Raw genomic sequence first — 21,048 nt, forward strand, 5'->3', positions numbered from 1 at the left:
AGAGCCTAGAAAGTTCCAAGATAGTATTTCGTTACGCATACATACCGCCCATATAAGATGATAACCACATTGCTTTGGTAAGGGCACATCTCACTGCCGATATGCAACTCTCCATCGTTTTCAATGAGTATATGTCGAGTACGCAAAATGATAGGCTGCACGTCGTCTTTAATAACCAGTTTTCCTAAGCAGAAAAGGGGTATGACATTTGCTTTAACATGCAGCAGCTCATCAAAAGTCGTGATACCGTTGTGCTAAACCCAGTGCTGGGCTCTCAGCATAATTTTGGAGAAATTCTGCCCATCCTCCCCAAAACAACTCTCAATACAAATCCTAAAGACAATATATGGGTTTTATTCCATCCCATCCCTCAAGAACGCAATTAAGGCTTGCATGGGAAGAGGACTCGTTCAAAGCTAAGACAGAAATTCAGAGTTAAGATGAATGAAAGCCATTCATGCAAGCAGCTACCAGCAACACTGTGACTCTGTCCTTAGAGACAAAGAGGCACATATGAATCTGCCCTGACCTGAGACCCTGAGAACACAACCATTGCAGTATGATGTTATCAGGCCAACGATTCAGTAAAAAAAAATGTTTTTGAAACAAATCACAGAGGTAGAACTAATGAGTACACTGAGATACTTATGTAGATTCTCCAGAAAGAACAACCAATAGGTTGATTGTAATGGTTAAAGAACTGATAGCATCTCAGCTACCACCCACCCTTGTCCCACATTAAAGCTGCATTTGTCCAGCAGTCACTCAGTTCTCAGGAAGAAGCAGGAAGCTCTCCCAGCACGTTTTACCTCCATCAGTGATGTGGATAGAGTGAACGGTTGCAGAAGAAGAGAGAAGGAGCTTCCTGCCATCACGGATTTCAATGCGGTTTTCTTCATTGTGACCTGGGTTCCAGGTTTCTAGCTCAGGATCTTTATCGGGACATGTCACCGCTGCTTCTGCTGGGTAGAGATGGAGAGTGAAGGCAGTTACAGTCTGTTTGGTGCAAGACAGAAAGCTCCAGATCTGGGCCCCTTTACAGTACCATTCTTGGAATCCCTTTTGCTGACTCCCTGGAACAGAGCAGTATCTCAGTGCAGCAGAGTACAGCAGGGTCACAACCGAAGAAAACACACACTAGCTTAAGCTGTATGGCTTTCTGTTTTCTGGAAGCGTGGAAAAACCTGCTACCCGATGGAAAGGAGGGATGCAGTTTCCAGAAAACTACCAAGAAGAGGCTGTAACCCAGCCCTTCGCTGTGGCATTCACCTCCATCATGCCATCCAGGCACAAAGCCTTTCACAAGCCCAGGGACGATGTTGCTGAAAGATAAAATAACTACCTTTAAAAATGCCCCCAAAATACCTGGAAGGTTTGGAAAGCTTTGTTTAATGCAAAGATCCTAAAATACATTTGCATACTGTGTTTCCACTGGAGATGGAAAGTAAAAGTGCTCCAACTCACATGAAAACTCCAAGCGCCAAGGGATTTCCAGTCCACCCAGTAACAGAGAGCAAAAGGAACCTCGCAACAGACTTGGGGTTTGTGAGCTTTTCCAGGCAGAGGTAGTAAGGATTCATTTTCTTTGGGTTCACACATCACCAGTCTCCACACACAGACATGATTACAGACAGCCATGATGTATTGGTCTAAATGACTGTCATTCCAAGCCCGTGTCTCATGTCATAAGCATTTGCTTAAGATAAAATATTTCCCTCAAAATAATCTGACTCGATATGTGAGCCTCACATCTTACTCCACTCAACGAAACCATGAGTGTGAGAGTCCCATGTGTGATGCATATTTTCTGAGGGTAGAAACTTTCTGGTCCTAGGAAGCTGAGGTCAGTGAAAGTTGGAACAATGACCCCTTTGCCATCAGAAAGGATGAGGGCTTCTCACCAGCTCTCCAATTCTTACCCTTTAAAAGAAAAGCACTGTAGGAAAACTATAGGATCCATAAAGCAGTGGTAATACACATGGGACAAAAACCCTGGCTTGGCAGGGCTATGCCTCTGGCACTTAGTAAAGCTGGGTGGGCTTTGCCCCATGGGTACTTATGCAATGTGAATCCATGCAAGGAAACATGTCCCAGTGTTGGTCAGCTGTTGCGTGCTGCCGCTGTGAAATTTGAGGGACATTTGAAATTCCACAGCAACAGAAACAAAATCTGTTCATCTGCATTCAGTTTCCTCTCAGATACCTCCACCAGTTTCATGTCTTAAGAAAACAACAGAATTGGACCAGTCACTGCTTTAGTGTCTCCAGAGACTCATTAAATACCAGCTAGTCAAGGTAACCAAGGGACATTTCATGTGGGCAGCATATGCCTTGGCTCTCTGCAAACCTTTTCCATATACATGGAGTGATAAATCAGTGAGAGCTAATAATCTCCCAGGTAGCAAGCCAAATACAGATAAACATCCAGGACCTGATTCTGATAGCACTTGTGCCAGCTGGAAAGCAGAACTGGATCAGTAATATCAGAGGCACTTCTACTGATTTGCTGTAATGGAGCAAAGTAAGAAGGAGTGTCTGGGTTCCTATCTGAAGACACATAGAATTAGTAAGAGTTGGAAAAGATACATTTTTCAGGCAGGAAATGGGATTTGCATTTTAAATAGATGTTCAAATATAACTGTAATATGCACAGACAACAAATTAAAAAAGAAAAAAGAGCTGTTATTCCCACAGGAATAAGGAAAATAGAAAAAATTTGCTCATAATGAGAAGCTAAAAAAAAAGTCCTAAGGAATTGATTCGAATGTAGAGGTATAATTATCAACTGGACTAAGTGGACAGGATAAAAGCTTGTTTATTTTTCCATTTACTTGGCTACGCTTGTGGCCTAAAGAGTTTCCTGCAGTCTCAAAAGATGACTTGAGTCCCCAGAATTCATTATTTAGAAACGAAGTAGACAGTGAAGCCTAAGGGGAAATCAAGAGGAATTTATGCTGATGATTGGGATGACAATCAGAAAAAGCCAACACAATCCAGAACAGAGGACCCAAATTCCCATTTCATTAACCAGTTCAGAGCGCAGGAGCCATGCACAGCACCCGCGTCCACTGCACCAGAACACTGGAGAGCTGAGCATCTTCTGCCAGCTGGTCCAGGTACCTTGCCAGCTTGGATTATTACTCTTGTTGTAATTTTTTAAATAGGGCTGCAACTTCTACCCAGCACATGGAATTAACTGAATGTTTTGTTTCTTGACCAAAAGGGCCTGAGGACAGCAGTGAAAGGTTGCTCATGCAGCTGCAGTATTTGGGCCGAGGCATATGGTCTCTTTTCTTTATACAAACATACACCCCTAAGTTAGTTCTATTCGGAATATGTACCTCCAGCTTCCCTTTTCCCCTGTCCCTAGCCACTTAGGAAGAGGGCTGCTTGGAAGAGACAAAACCCAAAGGACAGGAATGTCTGACCCTACAGTTTTTTCTCTCCACATCTGGGCTTGGGCAATGCAATGAAGTGCCCACCTGCACCTCCTGCAGCTGCTGTTAGGACCTGAGGTTTCCTTTGTTATTTCTCTCTAGCAGTTTGCTGGATTGGGGTTTGGTTTAAAGTCTGAGGGATTCCTGAGGGTACTTTCACCTGCTCAGGAATTTCAGTCTTTGCTACTCTAGCTGTGGCACTGGTACATCAGGAAACTGCTTTTCTCCTGAGTTTCCTCACTCTGTCCTTGACTCTTCTCACACAAGACTAAAAAGCTGCTCAGTCTAAACCAGCACTGCCTTTAGTTAAAAATCACGTTACAAACCATGCCCCTTTTCCCCTGGGGCAGGACAACTTACCTGTGCTTGCAGAAGAGATTATAAACAGAAGAAAAATGAAGCCTTCAGCCAGATAACTGGAGATAGGTAGAGCCATTCTTCAGGATTTTTAATTCTCTGGATGGATACCTGTGAAGAAAGAATAGCAAGAAAATGTCACTTTTTTTTTTCCTCAACTCATGCAATAATCTTTCACTGCACAGTAAAGATTGTACCCAGCTTTATGCCAGCCAATTCCCCTCCCATTCAGTCTACAGCTGAGAACATCTTCACACTGCTTCATAACCAGCCTAAACAGAGCAAGAAATCAAGGGCACCTTTTCACCCTTTGTTTGGTTTTGGATAAACCCACTTGGGAATCCAAACAAACACTCAGAAAGCAACCACCAGATGTAACCAAAACCACCTGAAGAATGCGGCGTAAACACATCCAGTGTCAAGACTCTCAAGGGCTGAATATTCACACGTGCAGAAGCAGCAATGAAACACAGCAGAGAAGGCATTTGCAGAGTGACAAGAGTTTCATGAAGTAACCTTTCGATGGCACTTCTCCCACTCTGTACCACCCACACATATTTAGCAATGGGTGTCTTCTGCACCCCCAAGATAAACCGGACCCACACTCCGAGCCTGGAGCACGCAGCTTCTTAGATTTCAGACCCAAGAAAACACTGTCTGTTTAACACCTCAGCCCAGAATTTTCTTGCAAAGCTAAAAGCTGCTTTTGAAACCTGTCTACCTAAAGTTGGTTTGATTTCTTCGGCAGCCAACCCCCCCAGCAAAAACAAACAGGCAGTGTCATGAAAGTCAAAGTTAGCATTAATGCCATTCCCCCCAGTGATGGATGCTGCAGCCTTGCCCCACGCTCATGACAATTAATCGACACGTGTATTCACACTGAGGCAAGGCCACCCGCTTCCCTGAGTGTCAGTGCCCTGCATTCATAAGGCACTGCTTAAAATTCACGTGTGGAGCCATTAGGTATGAAGCCAGTGTCTGAGGGATATTGAAGAAATGAATTTGTAGTTGTCATGTCACATCACAGCAATGAAATGAGATAAACATATGCACCTCACAGCTTGTTTAGATGCAAAAAAAGCAATAAAAAAAACCCCCAAACCAAACCCAAAACAACCTCCAGGATACTTCAATATCTTTGGGGCAAAATCCCCATGTTATTGTTCATGTCACTTGTTAATATAAACCAAACAAAAACCAGGAGAAAAAGATACACATGAAGCCAAGGCTCCGTCTGGAGCAAATTTTACAGTGTATATATGCAAAACACATGCCTGTACTTTCCATAAAGGTGATATAGCTCAAAGTGCAACAATACTTTCAAACCACATGTAATCCAATGATTGCATTAAAAATAGCATTAGAACCAGATTTGTTAGGAAATATTCCAGCAGGAAAGAGTTTGCTTGTTTTGGTACCGTGTATTTGACAGCCATGAGCTCTGAAACAGCATAGACTCAGGGCCCAGTACAGCCTATCAGGTGCTGAAATGCTGTTACAGAGCAGTAGAAAAGAGGAATGCACTTAGTAATGATATACATCATCAGAAAGCAATACTGTCACCATGGAATTTGTGCCAGAGCCAGGCTGCACGTGTCTGACATTTTAAGAGCATTAACCATCAATGTTTGACAAGCCGGAGCTCTCCTAAAGGAATGTTTTTAGAGGTACTCCCAAAGTACAGCAGTCACCATTAAAATGTCACGATTTATTAGCGATCATTACACAGCTTAATCTGCAAACCCAGCCATTAGATTCTGCTTTAACGGGAGAGGAAAAACTAAACGAGCGGTAATAAATACAACAGGCTGGTCATTGTAGATAAACAGGGTTTCTCGCAGCGTGGGCACAGCTGTGTGCTAGTGTTGCATGAAGCCAGAATAAGGACTGAATTTTTGACAGTGGTGGTATGCCTTTTCCCTCCTGTTGCTTCATAGGTAGCAAAGAAATCTCCATTAAAAACTCAGAGGAGCGTCTCTTCTCTGTCCAGCTCACAATCTGGTTTCTGACAGTTACCTGCAGCAAACAGGTAGGAAATCAGTGTAAGACATTTCACAGCCTTTTGCTTTCTTTACAGCCCAGAGCTGCACAGTACTTACCATCAGGTTGTGGAAAATGGCATCCCAGGTTGCTTGCAGGGGACTGTTTCCCTGATTACATCCATCTTCATCAGCAGAGATCAAAACAAGCAATCAGACACTGAAAAGTCATGACATTTTGGGAGGCTTCCACTGTGTGCCAGGCTCCAGTGTTTTTGTAGTGTCTGATTTGCCACAGTCCAGAGAATATCCTGCTTATTTTGTGACTGAGGTAGGGTATTTGATTCAGGTCGTGGCTAGCCTGAGTTCACTGCAATGTTAGTATTAACTGGCACTTGGGTTGGAAAGGCTAGGAGCTGAGAGGGCCAGGAGGATCGCCGCTGCTGCTGCTGCTGTGATTCAGCTCTGACTAACTCAGCGCCGGAAAAACGCTGCTCAGAGGATAATCTCAGGAATTTTCCTTCAAAGGCTGTCAAATTAAGCATCTTTCCCAAATATTAGACACAAACAGTGGCATGCTTGATTTTAGTGCTACATATGAGAGGAGCAGGCGGTAAGTCACTCCTTTCATCACTGTCTCCTGCTGGAGAGGACTCAGGAGCTGTTATCTCCTGCCAGCCGGTCAAGTCGTTAGCTCAGTGCGGAGCGCTGCGTAGGGATAGAGCCATACACCACATCTCGCTTGAATGGGCTCCACGTGGCTGAGTTCAGCTCTGATGTAACCAGCTGTGTCAACAAATCTCCCTGCAGATTTGGGGACTCAAGGGCATAAGGGCCATACAAGTGTCCTCCCGAGTCTGCCATCTCCCACGTTTCCCAAATACCACCCGCGACTCCTCTCCTGTGTGAGAAAAGCCTTTTCATCTAGCCATTAAAAGCTGCCTGGCAATGGCAAGTGGGAGTCACATCCCTGGGTCTGGCAAGGCAGACTTTCTGAAATGGTTCCCAGCTGCTGAATCTTTCCAAAGAGTGAACAATAGCAGCAGACAATGCTAAAAGTAGATGCAGGAAAGCATTAGTCCTCAGTTGGCTGCTACCGCAGGTGTCAGCAGTGATGCTGTACTAGAAAGCACCATGCAGACGGGGATCCCGATCTCCCGCCCTCCCTGTGGCTTTAATGCTGGGAGCAACATGGAGCAGGCAATCCCAGCATGCCAGGGCCATGGTGCACCCTTGGATGGCCAAACCTGGACTTTCCCACTGCCACAGCTAATCACAGAATCAGAAGGTTGGAAAAGACTTTTGAGATCATTGAGTCCAATCATACCTGTCCTCTACTGAACCATATCTCTCAGTACCTCATGTACCCATCTTTGAAATATATCCAGGGTTGGTGACCCAACCCCCTCCCTGGGCAGTCTGTTCCAACACCTGATAACCCTTTTGGTGAAGAATTTTTTCCTAATGTCTAATCTGAAGCTGCCCTGGTGCAGCTTGAGTCCATTCCCCCTTGTCCTATCTGAGGTTTTAGTGGTTGGATGGCTAGATCTGAAGCCTTGCTGTGCATTTCTTCATTCAACGCAATGAAGCCAACATCGATGTGGCAGCCAGTTCCTGAGAGAGGGAGGAGCTGTTAATTAGCTCCTCTGCCACCTTCTTGCTGACATTGCATGGCAGTGACTGCCCTCTCACCCCAACTGCGAAATTTCCCATTTTAGCTCCATCTAGGAAGATAGATTTGAGGAGTACATTTGCCTTTCTGACCCGAGGACATGCCAACTCTTGCTACAGTGACTTTCCTATGTAGGGGCAGCAGCTTTCTCATACCCGGCCCACAGGAACAGCTACAGCCTTCAGACCACCTTACAAATAAACAAACACATTTCTAGGGATCACTAACAAAAACGCTTTCCCAGCCCCAGCACATGGCAGCAGCTTAGCTGCCTCTGCTCTTCCTCTTGATCTTGTGCTTGCCACTCAGCCATTAGCTTCTCTAACGCAGCTAGAGGGGGATGACACTCGGGAACGGACTTGACTTCTCAATGAAATCAGTGCTGGAGGCAAAAGCAGCACTCTTGACTTTTTTTCCCAGCAAACCTCAGTTTCTTATAAATATATCAAATATCTTTCCCCACAAGGACGAAGGTTCTGCTCATGTATTCTGTATATAAACATTACTGCAATTTCCTTGATTCCTGATGTTCATCAAAACAGATTCCGGATGAGGAGCAGGAGTTAGAGGAAATTTTTACAATGAATAAATTAAACTAAGGTGTTTGCAAATTTGTTGTAATATTGGCAAACTATTTTGAGACAGAAATAAAACGGAAAAAAGAGTTACTTTAAAGCTATCCTTTTTTTTTTTTTTAATTACCTTCTTTTTTTTTCCCCAGAGGCTTGCAGACCTTGAAAAGGAAAGGAATCAAGTTTTGGCTCAGCTAAAACAAAATCATTTGCTGCTCACATCACTCCGCCCATCCAAGGCTGACTGACTCCCAGCTTCACATGCTTTCGAAGTGCTCAGCACTCCACTGAATTAAATCCTCACCCACCACATGTGGTTTTCAAAGCATCAAAGACGTGGGAAGGTGAACCTCATTTTTGGAAGTTCAGGGTGCACTGACTTTGCTGTGCCTGCTGACTCAGTGCACAGCCAAGCTAACGCTTCCAGGGAGCGCCAGAGCTGCTGCCTTCCCAGTGCAGAACGTATATCCTGAATGCATTACATGTATGGACCATGCCCAGGTTAACTGCGGGTCCACGTGAACACACAGAGTCCATGTGGACTCCAGCATGCAAGTGGAGACCATTCTCCTCTGGAAATCCACGGGGGGGAATACAACAACTTCCCACAAGCGCAACGCCCACGCGACACTTACCCCCGCAGCTTCACACACACAGACTTCTGGTGCATGACAAGGCAGCAGTAGGCTTTGAGAACATGGTCTTGAATGTCCCAAGGGTCCGTGGAGGCACTGTACCCTCTGCAGAGGGTTTGAAGACTTTTTTCCCTCCCGAGGTAAGGAGAGTGTGTGCAGTGGCTGAAGAGGATCACAGCATCCTGAATCTTTTTCAAACTGCTGTTTTAAACTACCCAAATAACTGTATCAGGATGTAAATATTTTTCTTTTTGCTTTTGTGGTACTTTACTGTTTGCATCTGGCTCGCCACGGCTCCATGCCTTCCTCTCCAGGACATTTGCCGTTTGCTCTCCTTCTGGGGCAGGAGGAGGAATAGAGATTTTTCAGAGGTTTAGGCACATTCCTCTCCTTCCTTCACCAGACTCATCCTTTGCCAATTGTTTAGTCTCAGCCTGGGGTTAGAGCTCTGCAAAGTTTTATTGGGATCCAGGGTCTGGACCTGTCACAGATTATCAAATAAATCTCCAATAAGCTAAAAGCTTGCTCTGTAAGTAGCTATTCCAACGTAGGGCTTACGTTCATAAGCCAAAAACATCTTACTTTTCTTTCCCTGCACAACCTCAGAAATGATAACAAATAGGTACTAATAAGAGTTTAAAAGGACTTCAGGGACCTCCTCAGAGGGTCAATCCCAGCCACATAGGCTCTTGTACCACTCCTCACAGGCACCAAGCACATCAGCCTCCACTGCTTGGCAGTGGGAACCAGCTCAGGCCCACGATATCCTATGCGTCACTCTGTATCTTACCTTTACTGAGCAGCATCAGTGATTTCTTCACATGGTTAGCAAGCCAGGACCTCTCCCCCAGCCAAACCTGACTCCCCCCTCTCCTACCTGACGTGAGGCTGGAGCCACGGTTTTCTCCTTTGCCTGTAAACCCCTCAGGTGTCCTCTCACCCCACATCCAAGAGCCACCAGTCAGTATGTGTCTTATGGAGGCCAGCGTCCCAGCTGAGGAGTTCAGTCCTCACTCAGAGGCACAATATCAGCTGCCCGGTGCGCGGATGCCAGAGCGACTAACTCACCAGGGAGCGAAAGTCTGGCCAACAAAGCACTAACCTTTCCCTCTAGCAACTTGTTTGGCCATTTCTGAGAATTTCAAAGACACGACGGGACGTTGGCAACAAAGCCGTCACCTACCTGTGTGACAAGGACATGGACAGCCTGAAATCACCTGCCCCTTCCCTGCTGTCACCAAGTACCGTCACACTCAAACCAAACTGAGTCTTTCATCATTTCAGGGTAACTTTGTACTCAAGCTGAGGTCAGTGAAGTCACCGGTTGTTTCGCGGTTGTTATACAAAGCTCTATTTTTGTCTCTACTTCAAAAAGCAGCAGCATAAACAAAAAAAAATATCACAGAGAATTAGGCACTAATGCCAGCAGTATTTCAGCCCTGCATGGGAACAGAAAATCAATGTGAGCATTGTCTGAAAGGAACGCGAGGCTTTGCCCTGTGCAGCACATACTTTATCCTGGGGTTTATTCCTGTAGGTCTTTAATGAAACGTTTGCATCAGGTGGACAAACATCATTTCACCAGTCATTGCCTACGGACAGAGACACATTCATAACTCCTTGTTATGTTTGGTTTGATTAGAAGGTATTTTCATAAAATCACGGCGTGCTTACCCATCACTGCAAGCAGGTGATGCTGATTTCACCTAAGATGCCACAGCAGATGGACACTGAAGGTTTCTTAAAAGCAGACACTGATGGAGGGAAAAGAGAAGCGAAGGGAGAATTCCATCTCTTTCCCTGGATGTTGCTAACATTTCCATGCCAAATTTCATTTCCAGCCCCTATGATTCTGAAGAGGAAACTTTTGCCTTTGAAACTTACCTTTTGATACCAAGTTATGGATGTTTTAAAATGATTCTCCTTGGGAAGTTCTGCCCACAGACTTCTCCTATCCTGCTCTGTGAGGCGTTGCTTGAAAAATAAAGCTCTGCCACAGTGGGTAAAATGAGAATCTATTTATTAGTCATAAAATATACAAGTGAACACCATCAGTTTGGTACAATCTGGTAGAAACAAGAGGAGGTTGTGGTGACAGCGGTGGGCTTTCTTGGCTGGTGTTGCCCCAGTGATGGCTAATCCTGGGGTGCCACGGGCCCCACAGAGATGTGCTCCGAGTCGTTCTGAGAAAAAGCAGATTTTAGTGACTCATCAGCATTAGCTGGACATTGATATTCTTTCAGCTTCAAGGGAACATAATGCCGTAGAGAAGCAGCTTTCTGATAACCAGCATGATTAAGGACTTTGATCCAGGAGGGTTTGGCTTGTCCTTTATAACCAAGCATGGCAAAGCTCCCTGAAAAACAGACACAAAGAGAGTGACCCTCTGGATGGGTCGGTTCATGTGTTAGCAGCACACCACGGGCTTCCTCCACACATGACAGAAACTTCTTAGCCCTTCCTTTTTTTCCTCAGATTGAAATAACAACATTTAGGAGAGAAAAAGGGGTGATGAAAGAGGGAGTGAGGCTTGCTGAAGCTGTAACCTCTGCTGCAGGTATATCAATAAGCTGAGACAGGTTCCCAGATCTCAGTTAGCAGGAACGTTGTATTGCCCTTTTTATTTGCTACTTTTTCATACTTGACTACATGAAAATGTTTAGGCACTTTGAATCCCTCTTTTATTAGTTTACATCAGTTTCTTCCTGTTATGCCTGAACTATTCCCCATGTTGACTCTGCTCTGGTCCTCTGCTGTCACAAAGTACAAAGGCATTATGTATTCTTCCATTTTAATAATAATGTCTTGTGTTTATATTATGTTTTTCATTGCAAAGAATCCCAAGGCCATTTGCAGCTGGTTGGATCAAGATTACTCCTATAAACACTTCTAATTTAAGTAAGGTTTTGCAAAACCAGGCAACGAGACCCTAAATCCTGATCCCACTGGGGTCAAGGGGATCGGAGCTTTTTTTGCATTATCCCTGGCAGAAGCAATATGTACTTGGGAGAAATACACCAGCGATCCCTGAACTGTAGCCCCTGCCACAGGGACCAGTTCTGCATGCAGTCCATTTTGGAGCTGTGAAGCCAAATAGTGTGCATACCTGAACCAGCAGGAGAAAGCTCATGAAGCAGAACATAATAACCCAGCCTGGAAATCAGGGCAGACACGTGGGTGAACACCCTTGTTGCCCTTAGGAAAAGCAAATCCAAATCAGGGGTGGCATATTAACAGCCAGCAGCAGCTTAGTCCCACTGCCAGCCACCAGCATCCCACCAAAGTAGCAGGGCAAGGGGACTGCAAGCAACCAGCACGGCGGTGGCCCCTCCTACTGCTTTTTGTTCCCGGAGAGCAGCTGGGGCTGAAGGCTGAGCCCAGCTCCCAAAATGACCTGGAAGTGCTGGGTCCAAGCGAGCGGCACAGGTGGTTCAGGGAACAAAGTTTGATAAAACAAACAAAAAAGATTGCTTTTTAATAAAAAAATTCCTTTCAAAAAATTCCTTTCAAAAGTATTCGGGGCTTTGATGAAAGAATGAAGCAATGAAGATTCAGGACAAAAACAAACAAAAAAATCTCAAACTTTTGCTTTTAAAAGGATAAAAGAAAAAAACAGCTACTCAGGAATCAAACTGTCTCTGCTGTAAAGACTATGCTGTCCTACCCTGGAATGTCCCAAGCAATAAACTTTGAAATTTGAAGCAGAAATTGATATAAATTTCAGTAAAGCAGTAGGGAAAAACAATCCCCAAACCCCTGAGGAAGAAAGAGAAGCTGGATGTATGGTCAATTCTCCACCTGACCTCTGCTTGAGAGATCTCTGCAAATGAAATCTGAATCAAACTGTCAGGTTCTTTTCTTCATTTCCTTTTCACTGAAATTATTCACCCAAACCTGGACTCAGTAGATCCCAGTTTTTCAGTAGGAAACCCAGCACGGATTTCCTGAACCAATGATACCAATGGATTACTTGTAGCAATACAAAGTAAAAGTGTAATCAGAGCTCTCCAAAACTAGTGATTTCACTTTCCTTCCATTCAAAAAAATTAAATAGCTCCTATTTCACTTCAGACTGTTTTCTTTTTTACCAACCCTTCCATTTATGATTGTTTTTCCTGCAAAGCACTTGAATTTTAGAGATGGAAACTTTATAAAATTATTCTCATTTTTTGTTGTTAGAAAAACAAGCTCCATTTAGGATGAAAAACTTACAGCATGCAGCTGCTTACTGGTGAGGTAGAGTCAAAACCCTGAAATAACTTTCCTACTCACCATCCCTAAGCAAAAAGATGTTTGTAGGTTACACTGGCGTACTGTGGTAGGAAATATATTGATAACCACTGTGTAAGTATGTGCACAGCTTTGGTAGGGAAACACACCAGTAATTCTAAGCAAAAGAAAAATGGTAGAATAAATACATTTACCTTGCTTTTGGAAGACAATAGGCTTTGCTGAACCTAACCTGGTAAAAACAGACATTTCAGAGCTCCCTGCCACGTCTGCAATGTCTCTGGAGCACACGAGAACAAGTGATCTGAAAAGAAGGACAGTAAATGCCACACGATGGCAAATGACTACTTCCCTGAAGAATCTGCAAGACCTTTAAGCTCCAATTCAGAAAAGGGCTTAGGAGCTTGCTTAACTTTAAGAGCATGCTTAAGTTGCTTTTGATTTCAATCACAGGTAAGCTTTCCTAAATTCAAGCCTCTTGCTTAAATGTTCCTAAGTTAAACCTGTGCTTCACACGGAATCAAAACAAGCACCAATGATTGCAAGTGCATCCCTTACGGGAACATGACACTCAGCCACAGAAGAAATTAGTTGCTGTGCAGTCCTGAGGCCCTGAAACCATCTATAACCCTGGTTTGTTTTTCAGTCGAGCCTCAGTCCAGCTTTGGCCCTCACAGATATACTTTCAGTCCTGGTGAACTGTACCTGAGATGAATTTCAGATTGCACAACTGATTGCACTGAGCTGCATGCCTAGCCTTGCAAAATACACGTCCTACACATGCAGAACATCAAACCAACACGCAGGCATTGTGTGGATATACATTCCACCATGTGTGTTTTATGCATGTACTTATTCATGTGCATAAGCATAAATGTGACCGCTCAGGAGCATTCAAATCTTTGGTCATGAACTCCTCAGAAATGCCTTGGACAGAAAATCTGTTTTCTGGTTATTTGACCTGCTTCTGCCAGCAGCCAAGAATTTATCTATAAATCTCTGTTGTTCCATGTTTATGTGGCAACACACAAAACCACAAGGAATGTGGGACAGGCACAAGCAGAGATGATCCAGACCATTGCCAGGACGCATGCAAGGTAACAGAGCCCACAAGCAGGCAGGTCTGCTCATTGGCTGCACCACGAAAAGTCCTAATGGAAGATCTGGCACACCTATGATTTTCATCTGTCACAAGAGGGGAAAACAATCAGTAAGAGTAAACAGGAACCAACAGTTTCAGAAATGGAAAACTGAATCATCAGCTGCCAGGAAACTGCTGGCCACTGGGTTAGGTGTGCAGGATTGCAAATGCTACTGCAAGGACCTTAGGTACTCCATGCTGGAAAATTAATTGTTAATTTAGAAGAAATAGCTCGTTTTAAAGAAAACCTGTCTCCATCTGCTCTGACCTTTGCAATCCTGGGAGAGGGACACCGCTTCTTTTATAATCTGGGTGGTATTTGGGATTTGTACATATTTAATCTGTGCCAGATTTCTTCAGAGCACAGGTCTGGTTATGAAAGTAGGTCATTCTTTCTTTCTTTGTCTATCAGCCATAGGCTACTACATGAACCAGGCTCTCAGCAGTTTGCTTACCTCTCTTTTATAAATGTTTGAACATAAACAGTTATTGCACTGGCAGCCTTTTCACCAGTAACTGTGTCAAAGTGCCTCCTACTCACGACTGCTCCTGTACATGCATCTAGCACCACGAAGAATATCCCACGGCTGTTGAACAGGAAAACTGTGTCATTTATCTGCAACAGAAAACAGAGACAGGTTTTATGGAGACAGGCTGGGGAGCTTCAGACTCTGATCCTGCTTTTCCATAAAGGAGTTGCAAGGAAAATTTCAAGGGTGGACACCCTATAATTTTAAATGTATAATTAGCAAGGATGAAGTAACATCACTTATAGATGGTCAGTGGCAGGAGGAAAAAAAGCCCTCAGTTATCAGTGGAGTACAAAACCATGAGAAATGAGGTCATCAGCATCTTTTGTGTATCGGGAAGATATGTTTGGGAAGCCAAGAATCCTGGGAGTAAAATGTTTAGTTCAGTCTTAAGACAGTTTATCTCCATGTGGGGGAAATCACTGTCACTTGGCACAGCAGATTTGACCATGGAGCAAGGGAGAGGTGCTGAGACAACAGATGAGGGAATAGAAGTGACACATGGACTTCTTTTGTTTTCCCTGGAAATGTAAATATCAAATTCAAAATATTCCTTCTTGGTATGGCTGCCACAGTGCTTTAAAGAAGTTCTAGCTCAAGTGGATCCCACTCCCCTCCTTTCCTACAGCAAGGGCTCCTTCCCCAGGTTACACCTCTCAGGATGTGCCACAATATTTGATTTTAGAAAGGCAAAGGCTCTCTGAGGTGCATGGCACTGGCGCATCTCCCCAGCATCCTGGGGTACAGTCTAGCCTGGGAGGGTACAATCTCTGCCAAGGAGTGCAACAGTATGCCAAGGTCAGGCTGTCAGAAAGCTGATCCCAAAATATATGACATCTCACTGTAATCCACATAGTGGTCCAAAGCCCACAGGCACCAGGGAGCTCAGATACATCCCATCAATCTGAGACATATGAATGCCTCCAGGGAACAGGGCTGGACTGAGGGAGGGAGCCAAGTGTTAAAAAGTGGCTACTGCAAGATGTCGGAGGATGCTGAATGCAATAGGGGCCAAGGGTAAGGGAAACACGAATGTCTGGGCAGTGAGTGGGCAGAGGGGAGTAAGGAGGAGCAAAGGCAGAGTAAACCTTTTGCCTGGTGCTGGCTGTCTCTTGCTCCTTAGCCCGTGGAGTGTGTCAAAGTCTGGACGCACACAGAGCAGAGAGCAACCACTACTGCAAACTGACCTCAGCGTGAGCTGCTGGCAAAAGCAAGAGCCCTGCTGTGTGTCTGTCCCCTGCCCGCATGCTGCAGACCCACCAAGGAGCCAGCACTTGGCCCCAGGGGAGCTGGAGCAGGGCACCTCCACACCCTCTTCACTCACTCCCTGGGCAGTTTGGGTTCTAAGTTTAAAATATTCCTGACTTTTGCGTTTTATTCAGCAAAGCAAGAACAAAATGTGCTTTGGTAGTGGGCTCCTATGCTTCACTTCTTCATTTCCAAATTTCCCTCAACTTTTAATATTTAGGGGAAGAATCCTCCTTTAGACATTAATCTTTATAATTTGCCCACTGGGCTTTTACTTCAGTACATGTGTCAGAAATAAAACTTCCTTTGAAAAACAATACTTGGTGTTAAAGCTTGAGAAAAGACAATGCAGCTTGGAGGGTACTAGGCCAGTCCCATGAGTGCTGCACACACGCAGGTCTCTGCACTTCACTGCAGGTTGCTGCCCCAGTGACACCTGCTTGCTAATGGCTTTGAATACATTTTTGATGATGCAGTCAGTGAACATGGTCAGAAACCTCCTTAAGGATGCTGTACCAGCTTTGCTTGGCATTTGTCAGCATTAATTATCACTCAATAGCACAAAGGCACGTAAGCCTGGGCACACATGATTTCAGTCACTCCTCACCCTCTGGTCAGACATGGAAGGCATGTGCAGGGACAACCTGACAGCTCCAAACCCCTTCAGTAGGGAAATGTAGTTAGCTTTATCTTCCAGTGCATCACCAGCAGAGAAAATCGGAAAAACAAACTTGTTTTTTCCCCCCACATCCTTTGTACACAATGACTTCAGGTGCACTATTTCCCCTCCCTTCCTCTAGATTAGAGTGGTGGTGTTAATTCTTATTCTAAGGTGACAAAAGGCACTTATTTTTTTCTCCCTAAGGGCTCGAATCCTCATCTGAATAGAATACAAACTCCCAGTGACATTAATGGAGTTAACTCTAAGGGAGAACAATGCACTTGCCTCTTCCAGAGGAACTTCCCATTTCCTCCTGCCAAGGCTCAGCAAGATTTGACAGTGCCTTTCCTTGGAGATAAAGATTCCCCTGTTTAATCACCATGTCAAATGGGGTAAAACACAACATACCTTAATGAACGCAGACGTCAAGTGGTTTTGTATGTCCGCCCTGCCGAGAGACTGGATCTGGACCCTTATGTACTTGACTGAGGGTGTGCTAGTGATAGCAAGCTGCAATCAAACCAGAGGCAGAGACTTAAAAACTGGCTTGCTAGCAGGTTCTTGTCAACAAAATGTCACCAGGTACCAATGCTCATATGTATGATTGCAAAACTTTAGCAATTCTTTACTTAAAACTGTGATGCTGGTTCACAAGTAAGTGCTCGTTATTAGTCATTTTGATTTGTTATCAAAGGATGATGGCAATGCTGGTTGGCAGGGACCTCTGATGGGCACTCTGCCACCAAGTAAGTTTAAAAGTTGAATATGGATTTCATATATTTTGCCTGGCTATAAACTCAAGTGCACATTTGTATGAGCCTGAAACAATTCTTTCGGATTTATAATGGTGTGAATTTACAGTAAAGGATAAGAATGTGGCTATAATTCTCCAATTATTCCTAATAACCAGTTTGAAATTCAGCAGCAATGTTATACTTTGGAATTCAAAACTAATCCAATCTAAGCCCTCTTGCTTCTTTTCAGAGGAAAAAGGTGCCAAGCCTGTGCATTCACATGCTTCCAGTGGGGCAATCTCTTTGAGGGTATCTTTGCAGCACAGTAAAAAAAAGCTGCCAAACTTGATAGCAAACCCCTTCCCTCTACACAGCTTACATGAAGCGGGGCAGGTTCATGGGTGGGAATTCCCTATGGCTCTCCCTTGTACACCACAAGAACAAATGACCTCATGCAGATGTATGTACACTGCATAACCTCGGATGCTGTTTCGTGCAGTAGGTACCTGTGGGGCCCCACATGCCCTGCACGGCCCAGCTGGGTGCTGGGACATGGGGTGCTGGGCAGCTGCTGGCCTCTGTGGGAAGGGGTTTGGGTCACAGCTCCAGGAGTCCCCTGGGTTCATGTGTGCCGTGATTTTAATACGTTCACAGCCTTGCTGAGAGCAGTAACTGTGTCCTTTCCGAGCTTCGTGGGCTTGCAGGTGAACAAATAGGTACCTATAAATGGGAACAAACAGAGGGATCTGAGCTGTCGTGTGTTCAGAGGAAAAACTGAGTAGAGGCACTTCCCAAAGTGCATTATCCCTCCCTTTTCAAACATCAGAAACCAACTCTGTCTTGGCATTGCAAAATGGGTTCTGCAAGGATGCAGGCTGAGCTGCCCTCTCATCCAGGCATGACGAGAACCTGCAGTACTTGCAGCCCATATGCCCAGTACTTGCAGTCCCACACTCCCACCAGTCATGGTAGCATCCCACCAGAGGAAGAGCAGCAGTGGTACCCAGGCTGTTGTGCAAAAGGAGACGGGCTTGCCTGGAAACATCAGCGTCTCCCTTTCCAGTCTCTGTGTCGCACAGTCCTGGCCCACAGGCAGAGCTTAGCCCTAGGCATGCATGACAAAAGCTCTAAAGCAGCCGGGTCTGCTGGACTTTGGAATTCTTATTTTTTTTTTTCCTAGCAGTTCTAAGTATGTTTTCAATAGTGTCTATTCGGCAACTCAGGCTGAGGAAGTTATATAAACAGCTCAGTTCAGCTCCAGGATCAAAAAGATACTTGAGCTTTAAAGACATTTTTCTTTCTATTTCTTTTAAAACTAAATATTTGTTTCTATTTGTCTGGAAGAAAGAATGAGTAAGCTTGGTTCTTCTCCAAGGATACAGCATGTGGGGTTAAAAAAAGAAGGGGAAACATCCCACTGATTATGAAATAAAGTCTAAAAAACAACAACAGGAAAAGAAAAAAAAGCCAATCCCCTAACTTCTGTGCTTTGAAAGTCTAAAAAAAAAAAAACCCTTACTGCTGAATTAGACAGAAAACCAAAAGGCTGATACTGCCAGAATTAGGTTAGACCCGTGAATCTGCATGTACCAGGTCCAGACAGTGGCTGGCAGCTAATGGCTCTTCCCCCACAGACCCACACGTGTAACCATAATCCTCACTAGTCAGTAGTAAACACCCTGTTTACAGAATTTGGGTAGCTTTTTTCTTCCCCCAATGAAAAAAAAAAAAAAAGAAAAGGAGGATTACTTAGTGAATTGTTACTCTCTCATGAGAGAGACCTGGCCAGCAGCAGGGAGCCTGGTTAGCGGGGAAGGAATTCCAGGATTCGATCACTCATGTGTTATGGCTGAATGAATAAATATATCCCATCTCATTTTCAAATCTGGCACTTGTGGATTGATTCCTGAGGTGGCTACTTAGTCAGGTATATCATCATGGGACCCATGGTTAGACCACAGAACACTTTTTTTCCTCCCTATTTTAGCTGACTGAGAAACATGATTTCATAATGTTTTTTCAACCAAAAGAGTCCTAGACTCCTACAAAGATCATGCAAGATCTCTGGGACTCTTCATGCCTTCGAAATAAGAGATGGACTATGGTGCTCTCCTTCTTGGGCAAAATCTAATCTTTAAAGTGCAATGATTTTAGGAATCACTACGGGGATATGAAGAAGTTGAAACTTCCCAAACTCTCTCTGTGTTGGAGCTGTAGCAGTCACAAGGGACTGCTCATTTCACGGTCCTTTGGGGTGCAATGCCTTTTCACAAGCATTTCCACCACAGCCATATGTGCAGCAATCCAAGCAGCAGGAATGCCTCAAAGGAGCTAAATCCAGATAAAAAAGATCAGCAGTTTTCTTAGTGGCAATCCAAATTGCTGCTCAGTGATACAGAAACAGACCTACCCCAGCTACTCCAGCCTGTGAATCCATTTTGACCTTAAATCAGTGAAAAGACCACACAAGGTATGTAAGGCACAATTTTAGCTTTGAGAAAGGCAAAGGAGGTGCTGGGGCTGGTAAGAGAAAGACCCTGAGGCTTTGCTACCCCTTGGTTGAGGGACCCTCAGAGGCAATGTGGCTCACCCCGATGCTCTGTCGAAATAGAAGAGCCGCTCGCCAGTCCTGTTGAGAGCGCTGGCCTGGGAAGGAGCGGCAAGGTAGTGCCTTACACTGTGCACCGTCCCTGTCCGTCGCTGGTAGATATCTGCCACGACCTGGAAAACGGCTTCCCTGGGATAGCAGAGGGCAACACGCAGCCAGTCACCTCTGTTGGCAAAAAAGGGAGGCGGGAGAAAGAGAAAAAATGCACTTAAGGGCTTGAGTGCAGCAGAGATGGTCTGCAGCCAAGAGTACAGTCTTCAGGGGAAAACAAAGAAATGTCCTTTGAGGTTCTCTTCCTCCTTTAAAAAAAAATACACAACAAATCCTCAAAGCCAAAGAAAATCAGGGTTTTTTTGCTTTGTCTGGAAACAAGGGCTGCTTATTACGAAGGTCTGATCCAGGGACCCCGGCTGACCTCAGAGGACTTTGAGTCAAGCGCCAGGATGGCTTAAAAGCAGAGATTTTCTCTTCCCTGCCCCATAAGGCTGCAGTAGAGCCAGTTGCATACCCACTCACGTCTCCTGAGGCAGCCAGCACTTGTTTTAGTTCATCCGGAGCTGCTGCGGGAGAGGGAACCGGCATCCAGCAGACGTTTCACCGGGGGCACAGATTCAGGAATTAGAAAGTAATCTCTGACTTGAACCAGAGCCACGGTCTAAAGAGACCTGCTTCCTCCACTTTACAGCAAAGTTTATTATTACGGTTTCTATTAAAACCTCCCTCGCTCTTTCTTCAGCACCAGTTTAGAGTAACGAAGGGTGAAGTTAAATCATCTTTTAACTCTTGTGTACCAGAATTCCAGCATGCACGTTTACAAAATCTCACCTCTGTGGCTTTCCTTTAGCCTGTGATTTGCATCACCACCCTCACAGAGAAAAAACTAGTGATAAACTAGAAACCTTTGTACGCGGCTCCGAGCCAAAAGATGCAGCTACGGTGCACTTCGGATGCTGACGGGAAGGATTTTCCACAAAACCCAACACCCTCCCAGTCTGTGGGATGCAAAGAAGTTTAGACTTGAAAAGAAAAATTGAATACCAAGATAATTAGCGCTTTTTTTTCCCCTCTCTTCAGCCTCTGAAGTGGCTTGGTGTGCCACATGAAGGTGCCTGAAACAGTGCTGTGGTTAGCTCTTCTTGTAGTACCAAAACCATCCAGGCTTTAAATGTATTTTTTTAACCACCTGGCTTCCTGCGTGAAATGTGAGGATATAAATTTGTCTTAGAGAAATACCACCTTTGTCAG

General features: G+C 44.7%; 2 protein-coding genes across 2 annotated transcripts in view; both read right to left on the reverse strand.

Annotated features, from left to right (window-relative positions):
• Positions 1-3,872, reverse strand: part of CEMIP (cell migration inducing hyaluronidase 1) — a gene marked incomplete at both ends in the record, with an annotated part of 51,359 nt that extends 47,487 nt beyond the window's left edge. Inside the window, 3 exons of the mRNA XM_084267959.1 lie at positions 46-184; positions 810-962; positions 3,797-3,872. Coding sequence (XP_084124085.1) covers positions 46-184; positions 810-962; positions 3,797-3,872 — 368 coding nt within the window. The remainder of the gene's footprint in view (positions 1-45; positions 185-809; positions 963-3,796) is intronic.
• A 6,782-nt stretch (positions 3,873-10,654) lies between these two features.
• LOC311194802 (cell surface hyaluronidase CEMIP2-like) overlaps positions 10,655-21,048 on the reverse strand; it is a gene marked incomplete at its 5' end in the record, with an annotated part of 55,787 nt that continues 45,393 nt past the window's right edge. Inside the window, 6 exons of the mRNA XM_084268015.1 lie at positions 10,655-11,007; positions 13,076-13,185; positions 14,478-14,638; positions 16,870-16,971; positions 17,702-17,915; positions 19,786-19,968. Of these exons, the coding sequence (XP_084124141.1) occupies positions 10,787-11,007; positions 13,076-13,185; positions 14,478-14,638; positions 16,870-16,971; positions 17,702-17,915; positions 19,786-19,968 (991 nt within the window). The 3' untranslated portion in view covers positions 10,655-10,786. The remainder of the gene's footprint in view (positions 11,008-13,075; positions 13,186-14,477; positions 14,639-16,869; positions 16,972-17,701; positions 17,916-19,785; positions 19,969-21,048) is intronic.

Source organism: Gallinula chloropus, assembly GCF_964237585.1.
Source record: "Gallinula chloropus genome assembly, chromosome: 9".
NCBI lineage: Eukaryota > Metazoa > Chordata > Aves > Gruiformes > Rallidae > Gallinula > Gallinula chloropus.